The sequence below is a fragment of the Sapajus apella genome, unplaced genomic scaffold, assembly GCF_009761245.1.
Source record: "Sapajus apella isolate SASKATOON/1434 unplaced genomic scaffold, GSC_monkey_1.0 scaffold28, whole genome shotgun sequence".
Taxonomy (NCBI): Eukaryota; Metazoa; Chordata; class Mammalia; order Primates; family Cebidae; genus Sapajus; species Sapajus apella.
In genome coordinates this window covers 10,478,937-10,498,211 of record NW_022436968.1, presented here as the reverse complement: position 1 = coordinate 10,498,211, position 19,275 = coordinate 10,478,937, and the positions used below count along the sequence as shown (strand labels likewise).

General features: G+C 35.1%; 1 protein-coding gene across 1 annotated transcript in view; it reads left to right on the top strand.

Moving 5' to 3' along the window:
* Window positions 1-232: 232 nt before the first annotated feature.
* The window catches only part of ZNF804A (zinc finger protein 804A), a 315,878-nt gene continuing 296,835 nt past the window's right edge, over window positions 233-19,275 (top strand). The window contains exon 1 of the mRNA XM_032292734.1: window positions 233-959. Within this exon, the coding sequence (XP_032148625.1) occupies window positions 849-959 (111 nt within the window). The 5' untranslated portion in view covers window positions 233-848. The remainder of the gene's footprint in view (window positions 960-19,275) is intronic.

Here is a 19,275-nt window from a genome sequence, read left to right as displayed (position 1 = left end):
GCCTGGATTCGGTGCAGTCGGAAGCGGGTGGCTTTCGGTATTGAATTATTAATTTATTTAGCCCCCTCGCCCCCACCCCCACGCCGACTGCCAGGCAAGCAATCGCGGCCTCTTCGCTTCCTCTCCGCCCCCACCTTGCAGGAGTCTCGCACTCGGCGGTGGCCGTCGCGTCCCCGGCCCTCTGCGGCAGCGGCGCCGCGCGGGGCGCTCCCACTCGCGCTCGGGCTGGCGCGGCCGCGGGTCCCGGCGGCGGGGTGGGCGGGGGGAGGCAGCGGGTGACAGATGTACTCCTCTGACAGCTCTCAGTATCAGCCCAGTGGCTCCCTGCCATTGGCTCAGTGCAATGGACCGGCAACGCCGCTCACTATAATAACACTCATGCCTGCCAGCAGCAGCAACTCCGAGCGCGGGCGCCGAGCGCGGGGGATGCTGCCGCCGCCGCCGCCGCCGCCGCTCCTGCTGCAGCGCAGGCGGCTCTCGCAGCCCCGCTCCGCCCGGCCGCAGAGCGGGCACTGACTCCCGCCGGGCCCCGTTTCGCCGGCCCGGCCCACTTCTCCTTGCCTGAGATCTTCCCGCGGGGCTCCTCGTCCCTACGCGCATTACAAGAGAAACAGGAGAGCGCGCGAGAGACTGAGAGGGAGAGCGCGGCGAGCATGCGGAGGCGGGGGAGCCTGGGCGCGCACCACACAGGGGTGCAGTGAGCCGCTTTCTCCAGAGGACGTGCCGGGGGCGGCTGCGTGCCCTCGTGGCGGGTCCCCAGCCCACCCTCGCCGGCCCCGGCGCGCTGCGGCTGTGGGCGCGGGGTGCGTGGAAGCGGCGGCTGCGGCGGAGGAGGCGGCGGCTGCCCCATGGAGTGTTACTACATTGTCATCAGCTCCACGCATCTCAGCAACGGACACTTTCGCAACATCAAGGGAGTTTTCCGGGGCCCTCTCAGCAAGAACGGGAACAAAACTCTGGTAATCGCTTCTGTTTTCCTCTCTCTCATATTTAAGACGGCGTTCGGAGGATTGAGTTTTTGGAGGTGTTGAGATTCAGTTTGGTTTCTAATTTATTCATTTGTTTACTGGTGGGCATGGGGTGAGAATTGGGTGTAGAAAAAGGAGGGGGTCTTAGGGAAGCTGTGATGCATGGTTTTGGTTGACACTTCTACAATGCTCTGGACTCCCTCCACCTCACTCCATAAAGCTGAAGATTACCACAGTCTCTCCTTATTTGAAACAAATTGTGTCAATAGGAACTGTTTAAAAAGAAAAGAACTCTAACCCCAAGTGACCCCATAACATCTTTTGTTTGGCTTAGGAGGCTGAAGGTGAATGAGGATGTGGCTGCCTGTTGGAGGCAGGGAACCATGAAGCTGGTCACAAGGAGGAAGTGGCGGGATTGAGTGATGGTCTCAGAAAGAGTTTGTATTCCAGCTCTTTCCTGAAGGACTGACAGGAAACTTCTCTAGTGAGAAGTTGTCAGTACTAAGCTTAAGAGAGTGGCTCCAGAACGCTATGCTGTCCACTGTCAAGTGGGCTATGTAATCACACATAGTGATATGTGTGAAGGACAATCACTATGTCACCATTAGAGCCACTGAGGAAAATATGAGACGAATAGAACCCATGCAGTTGCTGGAAGGTTCTCACTGGGCCACAGAGCTTCATTTTTCAGGATCCTGGTCAGAACAGCACTCCTGATTGGTGGGAGAAGATGTGCTGCGCATTGAGATATTGCAGGATGATAGCTCCTACTTCTCCTCCAAATCCCCATTTAGCTATAAAACCTATCTGCAGAACTGACTTTCATGTATTGTTATCTGTGGCTAAGTATACACCTCCATGAAGTAAAAAAGAAAGTAGAATAAACGCTCATTAGGCTTAGTACTGCAAAGAGTAAAGACAAAGTAAGGTGCCAATACAGAAATGTATGATTCACTGAAGTCCAGGTTTATTAGCAAGCAGCCTTCCTTCCCCTTTCTTACACAGTGGTAACTTAGCCTGAATGAAGAGAGTAGAAGTTTAAGAACAGACGCAAATAGTCCAAAAACAAGTATAGCATTTTTGATCTAATTTTCTTTGTGTGTCTTAAAATAGGTTTCCTTATGAATAAAGAAAATATGCTGTGATGTGTGTTTTCCAAGAATGAAAAGTTGTCATCTGAAGTTTTAAGTAAATTATTGATGCATTTAATTTCATTCTTTTTACCTTGAATTTCTTGGCTACTTGCTTTCAGCCCACTTAAGACTCACAAAAGCAGGGCTAGTTTGCTTATTTTATTGTTGTTGTGGATGTAGTTGTTGGTTGTTGTTGAACAAAAGAAAGTGAAAATACTCTTCTGCAGTCTTCTTTAGTAGAGCACCATACAGAGTAGTAGCCAAAGGCTAAAGGAATTACTGAAATTGTTCTGGCCCCTCTTAAAGAAGTCAACTATGTAGGAAGGTAAAATTTGGGGGGAGAAAACTTTCAGTTTAAAGAAGGTACACACTATTTTTTTTCAATTAAATTTCACTTATGGGAAAAGGCAAACTTATTGCACAAGATTTTATTTCCATACTTAACGATAATGGCGCAGGTGATAAAACACAGTTTATAGAAAAAGAAGAGTTATTTACCAAATCTAAACTTGTTAAATTGTATAAGTTCTTGATTCTCAAGTTAATATTAAGTTCTAACAATGGTTGAATTTGCTTATGCTGATATGTTTGTTGTGTGTTTGAAGTTGATTCATTCTTTATGACATATTTACAAAAGGTAGGTTGAAGTCTAGATTTGTCATTGCAACATTGTGAGTAAATTGGGCTCTAAAAAAAGCTATCTAAATGAGATGAATAAACCTAAATATAGACAAACATCAGAAGGAACAAACAGGGATAAAAAGGCTTTGAAATAACTCCATAATTCTCTTAGCTATCATGAAAGAGACTTTAGGGACTTCTGAGTTAGTCTTTCCAGATGATTTTAAAACTGCCCAAGTTTGTATTTCCCGTATATGAGATTTGCACTGACTGAAAAAAAGTAGATTTTCATATAAGATGCAACTATGCTTGAAACTACTTCTTTACAAGATAATACATTAATCTGTTATATGTGTTTTCTAGATGCTTTCCAATGAATATTATTATGGAAAATAATGAGATTTATGCCTGTCTTTAAGTATAACAGAAAGGATTCTAGATCTATTTATAAATGAATGATTTTAATTTTAAAAAGAGCTGTCTATACTTACCCCAAAATGATCCTTTATAGCACATTGTTTATAAGCACTTACATATATGCTAAACATACTGTCACTTAAAAATAGAAAACTGGATCTGAAACTTCTAAGAATTGGCAACTTCAACAAGAAATACAAACATCATCTTAAGAGGTATATATGCCACATTTTATACATTTTCAAGTAAGAATTTATGCTTATCGTGTTTTCTTTACAGTTTTATTTTTTATTTTTTAAATGGACAGATAAACTTTTATGTACAATGATTTAATCCCAGTTTCATGGAGTAATAATTATGATATATTTCCTGCTTTATTTTATATTTTATTTTGACATATTTAAATTTTGTCATTAAAATCATCACATTTTTGTATTTTGAATTGTGTACTAAGTTCTAAGGATTTTGATATTGCAAATGTTGTTTTTTCTTACTTCAGGAAAGTGCAACTTTAAACATAAAATTATTCAGCAAAAAGATACTTTAATTTCTCCAAGACATTTTAGTTAGTTTCTAGCAATAGATACTTAATTGCTGTTTGAGAATTTTTAAGATTCAAATAAAAAAATAATTTTATAATCTTCAAAAAATCATAGGATTATTTTAAGATAGCCTGTAGCTATTAATACAGTCTTCTTTTATGAGTTAGAATTTACTTATAGAATAACCAGGGTAATTCATATTTTAGTGACAATGATTAATTGCTTTAATCTTGAATCCAGAACTAATCCTGCCATTCATATTGAGAAGATAGTCAAAATATATAGTCCCTTCTATGGGTCATATGATATCACCCAAACATAAAATTCTGGAAAATAAAACAGCAACATTCTTGAAGACTAAGCCTGTTGTTAATGTTGACCCTATTTTTGAGCATTTAATATATTTCTTTTGCCAATTTTAACTAAAAATATATAAATTTTCATTTTGCAATGTCTTACAAGCAGAAAAAAATGTTAATCTATTTGTCATGATTTCTGTTAAAAGCTGCAACATATCTGTCATATAGCTTTAATTTCATGGAACAAGAAATAAGTGAACATTTTGTAGTGATTCAGAATATTTCTGGATAAGTTATAGGTCTTAACAGAAATGAATAAAGAAGTTTATCTTCCATCTAATCTCATTCTTTTTATTTAGAGTTTTCCAAATAATCATTGTGTAAGCAATTGCTTACTAAATAAAGACATTTCTATACATCTTTTTTTTTGTTGCAATTGATTTACAGAATGTATTTGTCTTCATTATATATTTAAATAAACACAGAATATTTCTGTATATGACATATTTAACATGAAATGTAAATATTCCTTTAATCACTTTTAATATATAATTTAGGATTTGTCTTGGGAAAGTTGGAAATCATTACTAATTTGTTCATTACATTTTGTTTGTTGGTCAGCATTTTAGTATCTCATAATAACATTATGTCTATTTCACTGACTATGGAATTTAAAAAGAATCAGTGGTGGTTTCGAGGTCATACAGTGAGTCAATATAATCAAGCAGATTTCCTGACTCCAGACATATTTCCTTTATAATTTATATGCTAAATTATGGAATCTCTGGGGACCATTATGATAATATGATTAAGAGATGGTATTGTGTCATCTATTTGGTTGAAGGCATTTTATTATTCCAATTGTCTCCAGATATGGATAAATAATGCCAGATTCACAGAATAATCCGATTAAATTTACTTTACTTCTCATTATGCGTATGCAAATATCACTAATTTCTGTTGGGCCTAAAGTTCTCGTTTCTGTAGGCTGCCACCATTTCCAATATATAAAATACTACATTCAGCAAGAAAAGAAATGTTGATTTACTAATCGGTTCACAACATATTTGTTATTTACTTCATTCAAATTTATTTAGGTACCTTAATTACAAAGCACTATTCTAGGCACCACAAGCTCTGTATAATATGCAATAAATAATGCTAAATAAATAAATAATAATATGCACTAAGATGCCTTTGGGCTGCCATTATTCATTTTGAATCTGTTGAAAAAAAATTCACATCTTTTGACATGTTTGTAGGTTTCTTATCACACACTACATTGTCATGTGTGTTAATTTTGAAAAACCTGAAAAAATTATGTTATTTCTCTTGTGTACATAGGAACTCACTAAAATTAGATAGGCTTTTGAAACACTATATGGCCTTTTGTTTTAGTATTCATTATTGAATATAAATTATTATTTATACAGTTCTCTTGAACATTTTCTAAATCTCTTGGAAAATGTAATTTCAAAAGCTTCTTCTCTCATCCAAACCCATTTAGGTGGCACTTTAAGAGTGTGCATATAAGACTAAAGAGATCAGTTGGTGAACTGGTGATGTTGGAAAAGGTATTATTTTTAGATTAATGTCCTCAAGAGAGCTCAGGGGTGAGGGTGGATTAGGGTGATATCCTAATATATCTTCAAACTTTCCCACTTTATAAACTTCTTCACACAAACAATCCAGTTATATATTCTCCCAAATTTCTTTTAAACTCTTATATATTCAATATTAAAAAGACCATCTTGTATATCAATTTTCTGAACATAAGGTATCATATATTCATGCTCTGTTGGTTTTGAATTCTAGTGAAATTTTACTACAATGTCTTTTTTCAGAACATATTATTCTAGTAAGGAAAATAACTGGTATTTGGATTATTGTTATAACCCAAAAATGTAAGCGGTATTTTAAGGCAAATGTCAAATAATATTCATGATTACCATGTACTTTTGTTAGTTCATTAAATATTGACTTGTTTTAGATAGCTGAAATTGGAATAGTGACATAATGTCTTGACTTCTCACTTCTGCACCAATATTTTCAGGTCATCGATGACTGTAATTGCGTTTTTACTCAGAATACAGATCAGTGAAAATTTCAGGGATGACCTAGTCCAACGGTTTAATGGGGTTATATTCAGGGGCAAATTCAGGCTGCCAAATTAGTTTGTTTGGTGTGCACGGGGTTTAAAAGTATTTGGGTTGAAATGCAGTTGAAAGAAGACTCTTCTCCATCTTCCATTGTCTACACTACATTCTGTTGCTATGCAGTCTTTTCACTTACTTATGTTACTTTCCTGACCATTGAAGTTACTTCAATTTTCTATACCTTGCTTAGTTCAAGGACCAAAGTTTACAGATGTGGAGATAGAAATATTTCTATCATTATATTTTCTTCTGTAGTACTTGTTTGCCATATAATGGTTGAACTGAATTAATAGTATTCTCCAGATCAAATACGTAGGATCACTACATAATAAGAAATATTCAAGGATTTCACAGTGATAAATTTTTGCATTTTAAAATTGCAAACTTTTACTTAAGCTACTGGTGTTTTTGATATTGTGCTGTTGTTTTTAACCTTAAAAATTAATATAGAATGTAATTTTATTCTTTAATATATACTTAAATGATCATGATATGTTTATATACCAAATTTGAGAAATGGTTTATTAAAAGTATTATAGATAGTGTAAATCATGTTTAAATAATTGTACTAATAATACAGTGCTGAAATAGTTTCCTGTAGTGCCTGTTTAACTGAGATAGTACCGTTGAGGGGACTTGCTATTAGGAGTTTGAGTAATCCTTCCAAAAATAGATAACAGTTATAATCTAAAATTTATGAAGAAATTATATATGTATCTCTTAATAACACTCTTATATTGGTAATCACAATAAGAAATATAATTGTATTAGTTTCTATTCTTAAAAATTTAAGCCTAAGCCATTTGATCTATTTTATCTCATTCTAAATTATCTGCTGTATCTGGGAAAACTTTATCATACATAGTAGGCCCTTCATCTCCATGGGTTCTCTTGCATGGATTCAACCAACTGTGAATACTTTAAATATCCAAAATATTCAAAAAAGACAAAAAGGACATTGTATTCTCACTTAAGATGTACAAACTTTTTTTTCTGGCCATTATTCCCTAAATAATACAGTATAACAACAGTTTATATAGCATTTACATTTTACTGGCATTAGAAGTAATCTAATCTCCAAATAATTTAAAGAATAAAGGAGAATGTGCATAGACTATATGTAAGTATTACACCATTTATATAAGGGACTTGAGAATCTGTGGATTTTGATATATATCCTAGGGGGATCTTAGAACTACTTCTCCATGGATATGCAGAGATAACTGTATACTGTATTATGATAGTGTCTCCAAGTAGCCATGATTCATTGATTTTATAAATGTATTGCAGTATACTTCTTATTACAGTATAATATTAAGAGGAGTAATAATTAAAATTCAGTCATGGTTGTCAAAGTAAACAAATGCCATTACCTGAGGTATTACTCTAAATTCTTTCATAATGGTTTGACACCACTGGAAGAAAGTTATATACTTTTCTAAATGTAAGTCTATTTAATATGCTAAATGTTTATGATGGCAATGCTATGTTTAAATTATAAAGAATTTTTTTTCTTAAACAGTATTAGAAAAATGACTTGTATTAAACATGATGGCTAGTTTTATGTGTCACCTGGAATAGTAGCGTATTGGTTCATTTTTACACCGCTATAAAGATACTACCTGTGACCAGGTAATTTATAAAGAAAAGAGGTTTAATTGACTCACATTTCTACATGGCTGTGGAGGCTTCAGAAAACTTAACAGTCATGGTGGAAGGTGAGGGGGAAGCAAGACCTTCTTCCTATGGTGGCAGGAGAGAGAATTGCAAGCAGGGTAAATGCCAGATACTTATAAAATTATCAGATCTAGTGAGAGCTCATTTACTATCATGAGGACAACATGGGGGAAACTGACCCCATGATCCAGTCACTTCCCTCCCTCAACACCTGGGGATTACAATTCAAGATGTGATTTGGGTGGGGACACAGCGCCAAACCATATAAAATAGCCTGTTATTTAATCAAATTCTAATGTAAGTATTGCTGTGAAGGTATTTTGTAGATACACTTAATGTCTACAATCAGTTGACTTTAAGTAAAGCAGATTAATCTGGATGATGTGGGTTGGCCTTATAACCAGCTAAAAGATCTAAGAGCAACAACTGGGGTTTTCTGGAGAAGCAGAAATTCTATGTGAAAACTTCTGTAACAGCTCCTACCCGAGTTTCCAGTCTGCAGGTCTTGCCTTCACATTTAAGATTTACCAGATCCTGCAATCACTGAATCACTTTGTTAAAATAAGTCATATGTGTGTTTGCACACACACACACACACACACACACACACACACACACCATATTGTTCCTATGTATCTGGAGAACCCTGACTGATACAGTGAAGATCAGTTTATAATATTTCTTTTATAATGAGCTAACTAAATGTTTGAAATGTAAATCCTATTTGGATTTAATAGGAAATAGATGTGTCGATGTTGATAGTTATATAGGTTTAAAATAGATAGAGTTTATTGTGGATTTCTTTCTGCTATTTTATATACAAGTTTATAGTAACTATCTGAAATGCTTGCCTGGATTACAATCTTTCTGTCAATCAACACACCTGAAGCATCTAAGACTAACCAAACAAACAAACCAACCTAGTCTGTGTAAAATGGCATTATTCTTATCTGTTCAACCGCAGCAGCTTATCTCACACGTTTATTGTACTTGAAGAAAGTCCACCTCTCTCTAAATTAGATAAAATATTTTATCAGTCCATTCTCATGCTGCTTTAAGGACATACCCAAGACTAGGTAATTTATAAAGGAAAAATATTTCATTGACTCACAGTTCTGCATGTCTGGGAAGGCCTCAGGAAACTTACATTCATGGCAGAAGGGGAAGCAAACACGCCCTTCTTCACATGATGGTGGGAAGGAGACGTGCCAAGCAAAGGGAGAGAAAAGCCCCTTATAAAACCATCAGATCTTGTGAGAACTCACTTTCAAGAGAATAGCACAAGGGTAACTGCCCCCATGATTCAATTTTCTCCCAGCAGGTATTCCCCCCCATGACAAGTGGTGATTATAGGAACTACAATTCATGATGAGATTTGGGTGGGAATACAGCCAAACAATATCAAATATATTTTAAAGTTTATTTCAAAAGTTTATACTTTGTTAGCCTGAATTTAAGAAAATGAGCTTTAAATGGAGGTACGTACAGTGAAGGACTTTCATTTTACAAAACGAAAATTTCTTCATGAAATATATAAAATATGTACAGAGTTATGTCATGCCTACCAGCCAAAAATACCAGGACACAACTGTAGTTGAACCAACTTAGGAACATTGGTATTTGTTGGAACAAGGTTAACTGCACACCATGGAGAACCTAGATGCATCTCTTGAGGAGAGTATAAGGAGTAGTTCTATAGGATTTGGTATTGTGTGCGGTGTATTATCTGGAGAGTTTACTTAAGCACTGTTTTATTCTGGATTGGGTACTGTGATAGAAAAAAAAAAAGCCAACTTTATGTTGGATACCTTAGTACTTTTTATCTAGAAGCCAAGAAAAACAAAGTGGGGGTAGGGTTGTAATTGATGGAGAGGTAGCTTTGCTCGTAATGGCTGGTGTAGAGAGATGTTGGGTAACAAAAAAAGTGTTTTTGATTATGTATGTGCTCAAACGTGATTGTTAATTGTTAAGCTCCATCACAGTCATGGAGTGACCTTGTCTGACATTAGTGTACTGTGAAACTGTTTATATTTGACAAGAGAATACCATGCCTCCCTCTTAGATCCAGACATGCTCCTACCCAGCAGTTCTTGAGAGCAGCTTTTTGCTTTCTCAGATATGCCCATGAGATTGATGGTTGCAAAACGGAGGGAAAGAGGACAAGCCGATAAGAGAAGAGGATTTCAGGGACATGAGATTCAAAGCTGAGAACTTTTAGGAATGAGGTGGGTGTCAAGATGGAGCAAAGAGGACTTGTGCCACATATTAGCACATTAGTATAAGGAGCTTTGATAATAAAACATTTGTCTCTGGAGAGAGATACAGAGTCAATAGTGTTTTCAGGAGAAACAGACTTAGAGCAAAAAAAAAATGACGTTTAACTTCCGTTAAAAGTTTGAATCTAAAGAAATTTTGATAAAGACACTTATGAATTCAAGGAGGATGTAGTCAAAGAGTTTTAGGAAATGTAGAAATATAGAGATATGTGTCAGAAAAGAGGATGTAACTTAGCCATATGGAGAATGAAGTTCAGTTAATGAGGAAGAATTTGGGAGTTCTGGGCTTCTTGTAGTGAGCAATGTCACTGGAGATACAGGATAGAATAAGATTGGTTCTGACAATCATACTGTTGGTAGTAACAGTGGAGTGGTGGAGGACACTGTAGGACGACATTCAGAATTTTGGGGCTTCGCATTGACTACTGCTGTGACACTGAATTATGTATGACCGTTATTCTGAGCTTCCCAGTTCTCTCCTGACTCCTGCTGAAGTGTTCTGACAGAGGGGCATGGTTGCTCCTAGTGTACAGACTTTCTCCCAGATTCCGCCACTAAGAATTAAGTTTATTAACAAAAAATCAAAAATTAACTATTTGCTTTTGTTTGGGCTTCTATAACAAATTAATATAGACTGGGTGGCTTAAGCAACAAATATTTATTTCTCACAATTCTGGAGTCTGAGAAGTCCAAGATCAAGTTCCCAGTTGATTTTATATCTGGCGATGACCTGCTGCCTGGTTTGCATGTGGCTGTCTTCTCATAGTATCCTCACGTGATGGAGGACAGAGAGGGAGATTAGTTATTGTGTTTCTTCTTATGTGGGAAACAGTCACACATATGAAGTTTCCAGCCTCGTGACACAATTATCTTCCAAAGGCCTCATCTTGTCATTCCATCACATTGGGAGTTAGGATTTCATCATATGCGTTTTAGGGGATTACAGAAGTCCCAGTCATAGCACTCATCTATATTATCTTGTTTTTGTCACTTGGACAGGAAACACTTAAAGAATGAAAAGCAGAGTGCTATGGTTTGAATATGTACCCCAGAAGCTCATGTGTTGAAAAAACTTTGACCTCAATGCAGAAGTGTTGATAGGAGGGACATTTGGGAGGTGATCGAATCACAGGATTCTGCTCACATGAATAGAGTAATTCATTCACAGGTTAATAGATTATTGGGTTATCTAGGGAGGATATTATTACAAAAATGGATCTGTTGTAAAAATCAATTTGGCTGTCACTCATAAGTTCACTTGCAATGTGATACCCTGTGCTGCCTTTGGACTCTGCAGAAAGTCCCCACCAATAAGAAACTTCTCACCAGATGCAGTCCAAACCATTTACGTTGGATGTCCCAGTCTTGACCACTGTAAAAAATAAATTTCTTCATGTATTATCCAGTCTCGGGTATTCTTTTATAGCAACAGAAAATAGACTAAGACATCAGAATGAGTAAGTTTTGTTGGCAAGACTGTAGAAAACATCTGAAACTCTGGAAGTTGCCAAAGGCTTTTAGATTGGTTATGGAAAGCAGGATATCTTAAGTCAGTAAGTTAATAGGAAGGAAGTGAGACTAGTTGCAGAAAAGCAAGGGGTTTAATGAGATATGTGTACCAATTTTTTGTCAAGGACAAAAAGATGAAATTAAATATAGATTCTGCCTTTGTTTAGTAAAAATGTGTCAAGTGGCATAATCCAGTGACCCCTAGAAAGTGTCAATGGAATTACTGTAAAATAACCTTTGTGTTATCTCCTTCAAAAGTTTGTATTAGCAAAATACCACTGGTTGGTGGTGAAGACACTCAATGTCTGGACAATGTACATTTATTTATAGTTGAGAAGAGAATGACTGCTTTCACTCCAGAAATGTGTTCCTGCACCCAATTTAGCATGAAAGTTTAGTACAAACCATCACTTGTGTTATGACCTGGGTAAAATTTACCTCTCTGATTGTCAATTATGTTATCTTTAGATAAAGGAGATGATAAAAAAAATTCAGTATTTATGGATTTACATAATTGGGACAGTATTACTATTGAACCATGTCAACATTTCCTTTTTTTTTTTCTTAGTATCTTACTCTGTTTGAGCTGTTATAACAAAATGTTACTGATTGAGTGGCTTACATACAACAGAAATGTATTTCTTGCAGTTCTAGAGGCTGGGAATTCCAAGATTAAGTTTTCAATTCAGTGTCTGGTGAGGGCTTACTTTCTCATAGTCAGACTTCTTCTGATATGGGGGAAGTGGGCAAAGGAACTCTCTCGGCCTCTTTTATAAGGGCACTAATCTATTATGAGGGTGGAGTACTCCTGACCTAGTTACCATCCAAAGTCCTCATCTTTGATACTATTATAATGGGACTTAGAATTTCAACATATACATTTTTTGGGGGGAAAGCAAACATTCAGACAATTGCTGTTAGCTACCCATGGCATTTCCTATATACTTATCCATATCCCCAAAATTTAATGCATAAAATCTTAAATATGTGCTGAGCCTTAAATATTATAGCTAATAAAGAGATTAAAATCATAAGGAAATATTCATATATCAGTCATTCGTGTGACTCATAAAGTTCATGGAACAATGGGAAGCTGGCTCTTTTGGTAAGTGTAGAAATTCTTTTAATTTTCTTCGATAAAAATTTTAATAACTACGGTTCCTCGCAATGTCCTCTTTGATTACTGAATTTCTGATGTTACAAAATTAATATTTACACTAGAGGGCGACATAACATTTCCTCTTGCTTTCAAAAAGACAGGCATAGTAATCAACTGTAGATTAATAACGTTGTCAAATATAGTTATCACATTTTTATTAGCAAAGATTCACTTTAAATTTTATTAGCCATGAAGTCAATATAAGAAGGCAACATGGGGGTGACATGTTTGCTGTATACTTTATTTGTGTACTTCACCTAGTAATTATTTTTGGCCATTATCTATTGCAGTCACATGTGATACATGGAGTGAGATATTGCTGACATAAAGTTAATGACCAATTATCCCTTTTTTAGGTGTCACTCTTCTCTGTAAAAGTATTAGTCTTCACTATTGAAGCTGATGTTTTTAGCTTTTTTAAAGTATCTTAAATCTTTTATGATTCTTAATACCTAATTGACTTTATTGCCACAGCTAATTAATAATTAAATTCAATTGAAATTTTCACATATTCTTAACCAAAATAAAGGTGGACTGTGATAATAATTACTTGCTGAGAGAATATCTAAAATATGAAATAATATGTGAAATTTTGAAATCTACTTTTTACTTTCATGATTGCCGTAAGTGGTATTATAGAAGCAGAAAAAATAGCTGAAAAACATCTGAGATTGAAATGTTCAAACTTTATTACAATTTAATGGAATGTTCTTCATAACAATTGGTATTATATTTCCAGGGAAAGAGTATTCATTGCATAAAACTATACATACTTCTATTTGTATTACCAATCACGGGGAAATTATTGGTTCAACATGAAAGATGTAATTTTTATGGATAAAAAATTAAAGGAGTTGATGTTTCGGGATACATGTGATGTTCTGGTATACATAATACATAGTGCTACTCAAAAACACACAAAACTGTTTCACAGGTAGACTGATAATAATAGAATTTCAGATGGAGTTTATTACTTATTGCTGTCCTGAAGAGCCACATTTAAGACAATCTATTTCCATATTATTCCATAGTAAAGGGTTAAATAAATGATAATAATAAAGCAAAACAAATGGATCTTTGTGCAGCAGCTGGCATAAGATAAGCTCAATTTGATTAAATAAGGGTGCTGTTATGTCAATTTCAGTCTGTCTGAATGTTTGTTTCTCCTGAAGTCCACAGAATTCTACTAGCATCTTTAGCCATGGCCAGAGATGTAAACAATAATTCATTTGAAAAGTAATTAGGAACTTTCTGGCCACCGAATATAATACCAGTTATGTTTGTTACAAAATAATGTTAGTAAGATTGACAAAATCTGATGTAACTCAGTGGTTGAAGTTTCACTGGATGGCCATAATCCTACAAATTAAAAATAAATAAAAAGAAAGTGATGGAACCAGGGGTGAGAGAAATGTATTATTTTTCTAAGGCAGTAAGAAGCTAATATAAGAATAATTGGTGCTAAAAAGAGAATCAAATACCTAGGACTACAACTTACAAAAGATGTGAAGGACCTCTTCAAGGAGAACGACAAACCACTGCTCAAGGAAATAAGAGAGGTCACAAGCAAATGGGAAACATTCCATTCTCATGGATAGGAAGAATCAATATCATGAAAATGGCCATACTGCCCAAAGTAATTTATAGATTCAGTGATACCCTCATCAAGTTATCATTGACTTTCTTCACAGAACTAGAAAAAACTAATTTAAATTTTATATGGAACCATAAAAGTGCCCGTATAGCCAAGACAATCCTAAGGAAAAAGAATAAAGCTGGAGACTTCAAACTATACTACACAGCTACAGTAACCAAAACAGCATGGTACTGGTACCAAAACAGATATGTAGACCAATGTAACAGTATGAAGGGCTCAGAAATAATGCCACACATATACAATTATCTGATCTTTGACAAACCATATAAAAACAAGCAATGGGGAAATGATTCTCTATTTAGTAAATGGTGTTGGGAAAACTGGCTTAGCCATATGCAGAAAACGGAAACTGGATCCCTTTCTTAAACCTTATACAAAGATTAACTCAAGATGGATTAAAGACAAACATAAAACCTAAAACCATTAAAATCCTAGAGGAAAACCTAGGTAATACCTTTCATACATAGGCATGGGCAAAGACTTTCTGACTAAAACACCAAAAGCAATGTCAACAAAAGCCAAAATTGACAAATGGACCTAATTAAACTAAAAGAGTTTCTGCATGGCAAAAGAAACTATCATCAGAGTGAACAGGTAACCTACAGAATGGAAGAAATTTTTGCAATATATCCATCTGACAAAGGCCAATATCTAGAATCTACAAGGAACTCAAACAAATGTAAAATAAAAAAAATGAACAACCTCATCAAAAAGTGGGCAAAGTATGAATAGACGCTTCTCAAAAGAAAACATTTATGCAGCCAACAAACATATGAAAAAAAGCTCATCATCACTGGCCATTAGAGAAATGCAAATCAAAACTACAATGAGATACAATCTCATGCCAGTTAGGATGGCAATTATTAAAAAGTCAGGAAACAACATTCCATGCTGGAATGCTGTATGGGAATGTAGAGAAATAAGAACGCTTTTATACTGTTGTGGGAGTGTAAATTACTTCAACCATTGTGGAAGACAATGTGGCAATTTCTCAAGGATCTAGAACCAGAAATACCATTTAACCCAGCAATCTCATTACTAAACATATACCCAAAGGATTATAAATCATTCTATTATAAAGATGTGCACTTGTATGTTTATTGCAGCACTATTCACAATAGCAAAGACTTGGAAGGAACCCAAATGCCCATCAGTGATAGACCGGATAAAGAAAATGTGCCAAATATATACCATGGAATACTATGCAGCCATAAAAACGGATGGGTTCATGTTGTTTGCAGGGAGATGGATGAAGCTGGAAACCATTATTCTCAGCAAACTGACACAGAAACAGAAAACCAAACACCACATGTTCTCACTCATAAGCGGGAGTTGAACAATGAGAACACATGAACACAGGAAGGTAAACATCATACACTGGGGCCTGTCCATGGGAGAGGGGCTAGAGGAGGGATAGCATTGGGAGAAATACCTAATGTAGATGACGGGTTGATGGGTTTAGCAAACCACTATGGCACAATGGTGGTTATGTTTGTTACATAAGTTTGTTACTTACGTAACAAATCTGCACATTCTGCACGTATATCCTAGAACTTAAAGTATAATAATAATAAAAAAATAATTGGGTGATGGTACATCCAGGTTTGCCAAAGATAGTCCCAGTTTATGCTGTTGACCTGGCATGATATGATTAATAATGACACTGCTTTTACCTCTCATAATTAATTTGGAAGATAATGTATGTGGTCACCCTGTTTAAAAAATCACATACACAGTAACAGGAACCTACTTGAAATGATGCCTTTTTTCTATCCTGTCTTGAATTCTGCATTCTTTGAGGATTTATAGACTCATGACAGAATGCTATCTGTAGATGATGTATTTCCTGTGATTTTTGGCTATTTTTTTTTTAACAATCTCAAGTCCAATAATAGAAAGTGATATAAGGAATGTAGTTACTTTCTCCCTGCCTTTGGCAAGCTAAGCTTAACCACCTGATATAAGAAGGGACATTCAGAGGCAGGATGACACAAAGGCACAGGGTCCCCTGGAGATGACTGGAAGCAGCTGCAGCAGGGTTAAGAAAAAGGAGTTCCAGCAAGTGTCCAGTCACCACATACTAACATCATCAGTGAAAAGTTCCTGGGCCTGAAGAGCCAGCTGTGTTGTTCCTAGCTGACTATTTAAGTGACAAAACTTGGTGCAAGCATCCACAATTTTGGTTGCTCAATAAGCCTGATTCAACAGGGTCACCTTTGAATCTGTCCTCCACCTAATGCCTTTCCAATAAATCTATTTTATGCATTTATCAGTGAGTTAGTTTTGGTTATTTTTAGCTGAGAAACATGACTAAATTTAGGAAAAATATGAAATTGTTTTTCAATATTTTCCGGATTTTCCACAGAGTTTTCACGTGTTTCACGCCTTCCTTTGCATTCCATCATTCCCCTTTCTATTTCGAACTAGAGAGACCTGAGTTTGAATTCTGACTGTGTAACTTGAGCCAGTTATTTAACCTTTTTTTGTTTCTGTGTCTTTGTAAATAGCAAAAACTACAACTGATTTTAGTCCCTGCTGTACACCAAATGTTACCTTGAACATATTATATTAATTATTACTGAAATGCTCTAAGATGCGTATGTGTGAAAGGCATTGTTGCAAAGATTAAATAATATAAGGAAAGTGTTTGCTTCAGCATCCAGCATATAGTGAAAGCTGTTTATTTTTACAATTATTGCCATTTTATAGAAGAGCTATCATTCTTCCCTTCCAAAGCTAATACATTGATGTGTGTTTTTCCAACAGAGCATAAGAGATGCCAAATGAATAGGGAATAGGTGCTTTAGGGAATCCAATGAAATAAAGGTTGGGGAATTGTTAATAAAATTTAGTACTCATATATAGCCTGTAAGTAGATTCCCTAGTTTACTCTATGCAGAAAAATAAAGTTCTATGGAGCAAAGATTCCAAAACTAATTGGTCATAAATATCACCTGAAAGTTTAGAAAATGCAACATCTTGGACCTCATTTAATAGATACTAAATCTTAATATCTGTGGCTACGTTGCAGGAATCTAGCTTTCCTAAGTGCCCCCAGGCGACTCTTGCTGTTCTAGGATAAAAATACATGTGGTTTGGCTTCAATGGATATGTTCCTGATTAATATTTGGAGAGATGAGGCCCTTCCCTCATCATTTTCTTAGGTTCTCTGCTCACCACTCCCCATCCTACAATAAATATTTTAGAAAACTAGCTATACATTTGTTTCATTATAAAAAAGAAAGAAGATAAATTAAAAAAAAATAAACTAGGAAAAAGTGTATTTAGAATACAGTTAAAGGACATAATTTCAAAATTTATTAGAATCTAACATCTATAGGAGGGGTGGAAATGTAAGACTGTACTTTGTAAGCAGAATCAATCTTGTTCTAGGTTCAACTTCATAAAAATTTTAGCCAACTTGGCCAATTTCCTTTTCAACAGTGCTTTAATGTATTAGTTTATGTAGAAATTAAGTATAATAATGCATTCATAGTATTCAATAATTTTTAATGCATGCTGTTGTTTAAAAACCATTGTGTTGAATAAGAAAGCAAATTATTGAGACAATAATGTGTTTAAACATCATGTAATTTGAAAAATGAAAAGACATAAAAGTAAATAGCTTTATGAATGGCAGAATAAATGCAAGGTGTTTTTACAAAAAGTATATCTAAGATTTAACAATTGAGAGCCTGGATTTATAAATAAAATAATGTATATCAATTATTTTATTTTAAAATGTGGTATAGGTACTCTTAAGTCATTTTTGGATATATGAAACTTTCATCACTGTTTAGAATTTTAACCGATATTGTGATTATGATGACTTAGGAATCAATTCTACATTAATAATGTTGTGGTTGAGCCAATTATTTAATGCAGTTTTATAAATCTTCTAAATGCCTTTGATTAATCTTCTCTAAATATTTTCAAATTATCAAAATAAATCGACACACTTTTAAAATTTCTCACATATTGAGCACTTATTCTTTGTTAGGTCCATTGATGAAAATTTACATAAAACATGTTACTTAATCATTCCAGCAACTATTTAATTTGATATTATTATAATTGCCATTTTACAAATGAGAAAACATAGTATTTAAAGGTTACATCTTATCCAAGGTCATCTATGTTATCTTTAATTTATGCATGTCTTGAGAATAGATAAGAATACTAAGACTTTAGCATATGCATATTTATATTTATTCCATTTTATTGAGTTTATCTCACAAGTAATAAAAAATATGCATTCTCATATCCCAGAAATTATGGCTATGCCTAGATACTGAGATTTAGAATTAGGAAACCCACATATAAATCATTCAATGTTGCTTCCAAACTTCATGGTTTAATTTGCAAAAGTAATTTTCTCTTTCATTTCTTTGTTTTTCCATTTTTCGTATAAACATCTGAACACTTAATTAAAATTGGCATTATTCCTATGTGCTAACTTACCAAAAAAGTGTTCAACAAAGACATTTTAAGGTTTGTTTTTCTTCATATTATAGGTAACTGAACAGAAACTAGCTAACTGGATTATATCAGTACCAAGTGTCATGTTTCATGTACATTACATATTTTTCCGTTAGGAAAAAAGTTTATTTAATAAAATATGATATAATTTTAGTAAAATTTACGTTCTAAAATATTTTTCTAGTACAATAATGTCTCCATATCCACAGGTTTCACAGGACCTACTGTGGAACATTGGCATCTGGGATTTTGGTATCTCTGGGGTTCCTGGAACCAAACCTCCTGTAAACCTAGGGACAACTGTATCAATTCATGTTGTAATTTTCCCCTAGCTTTAAAAAATTCCTAGTTCTGAAGCATTGTATTTACTAACTAATAAAAT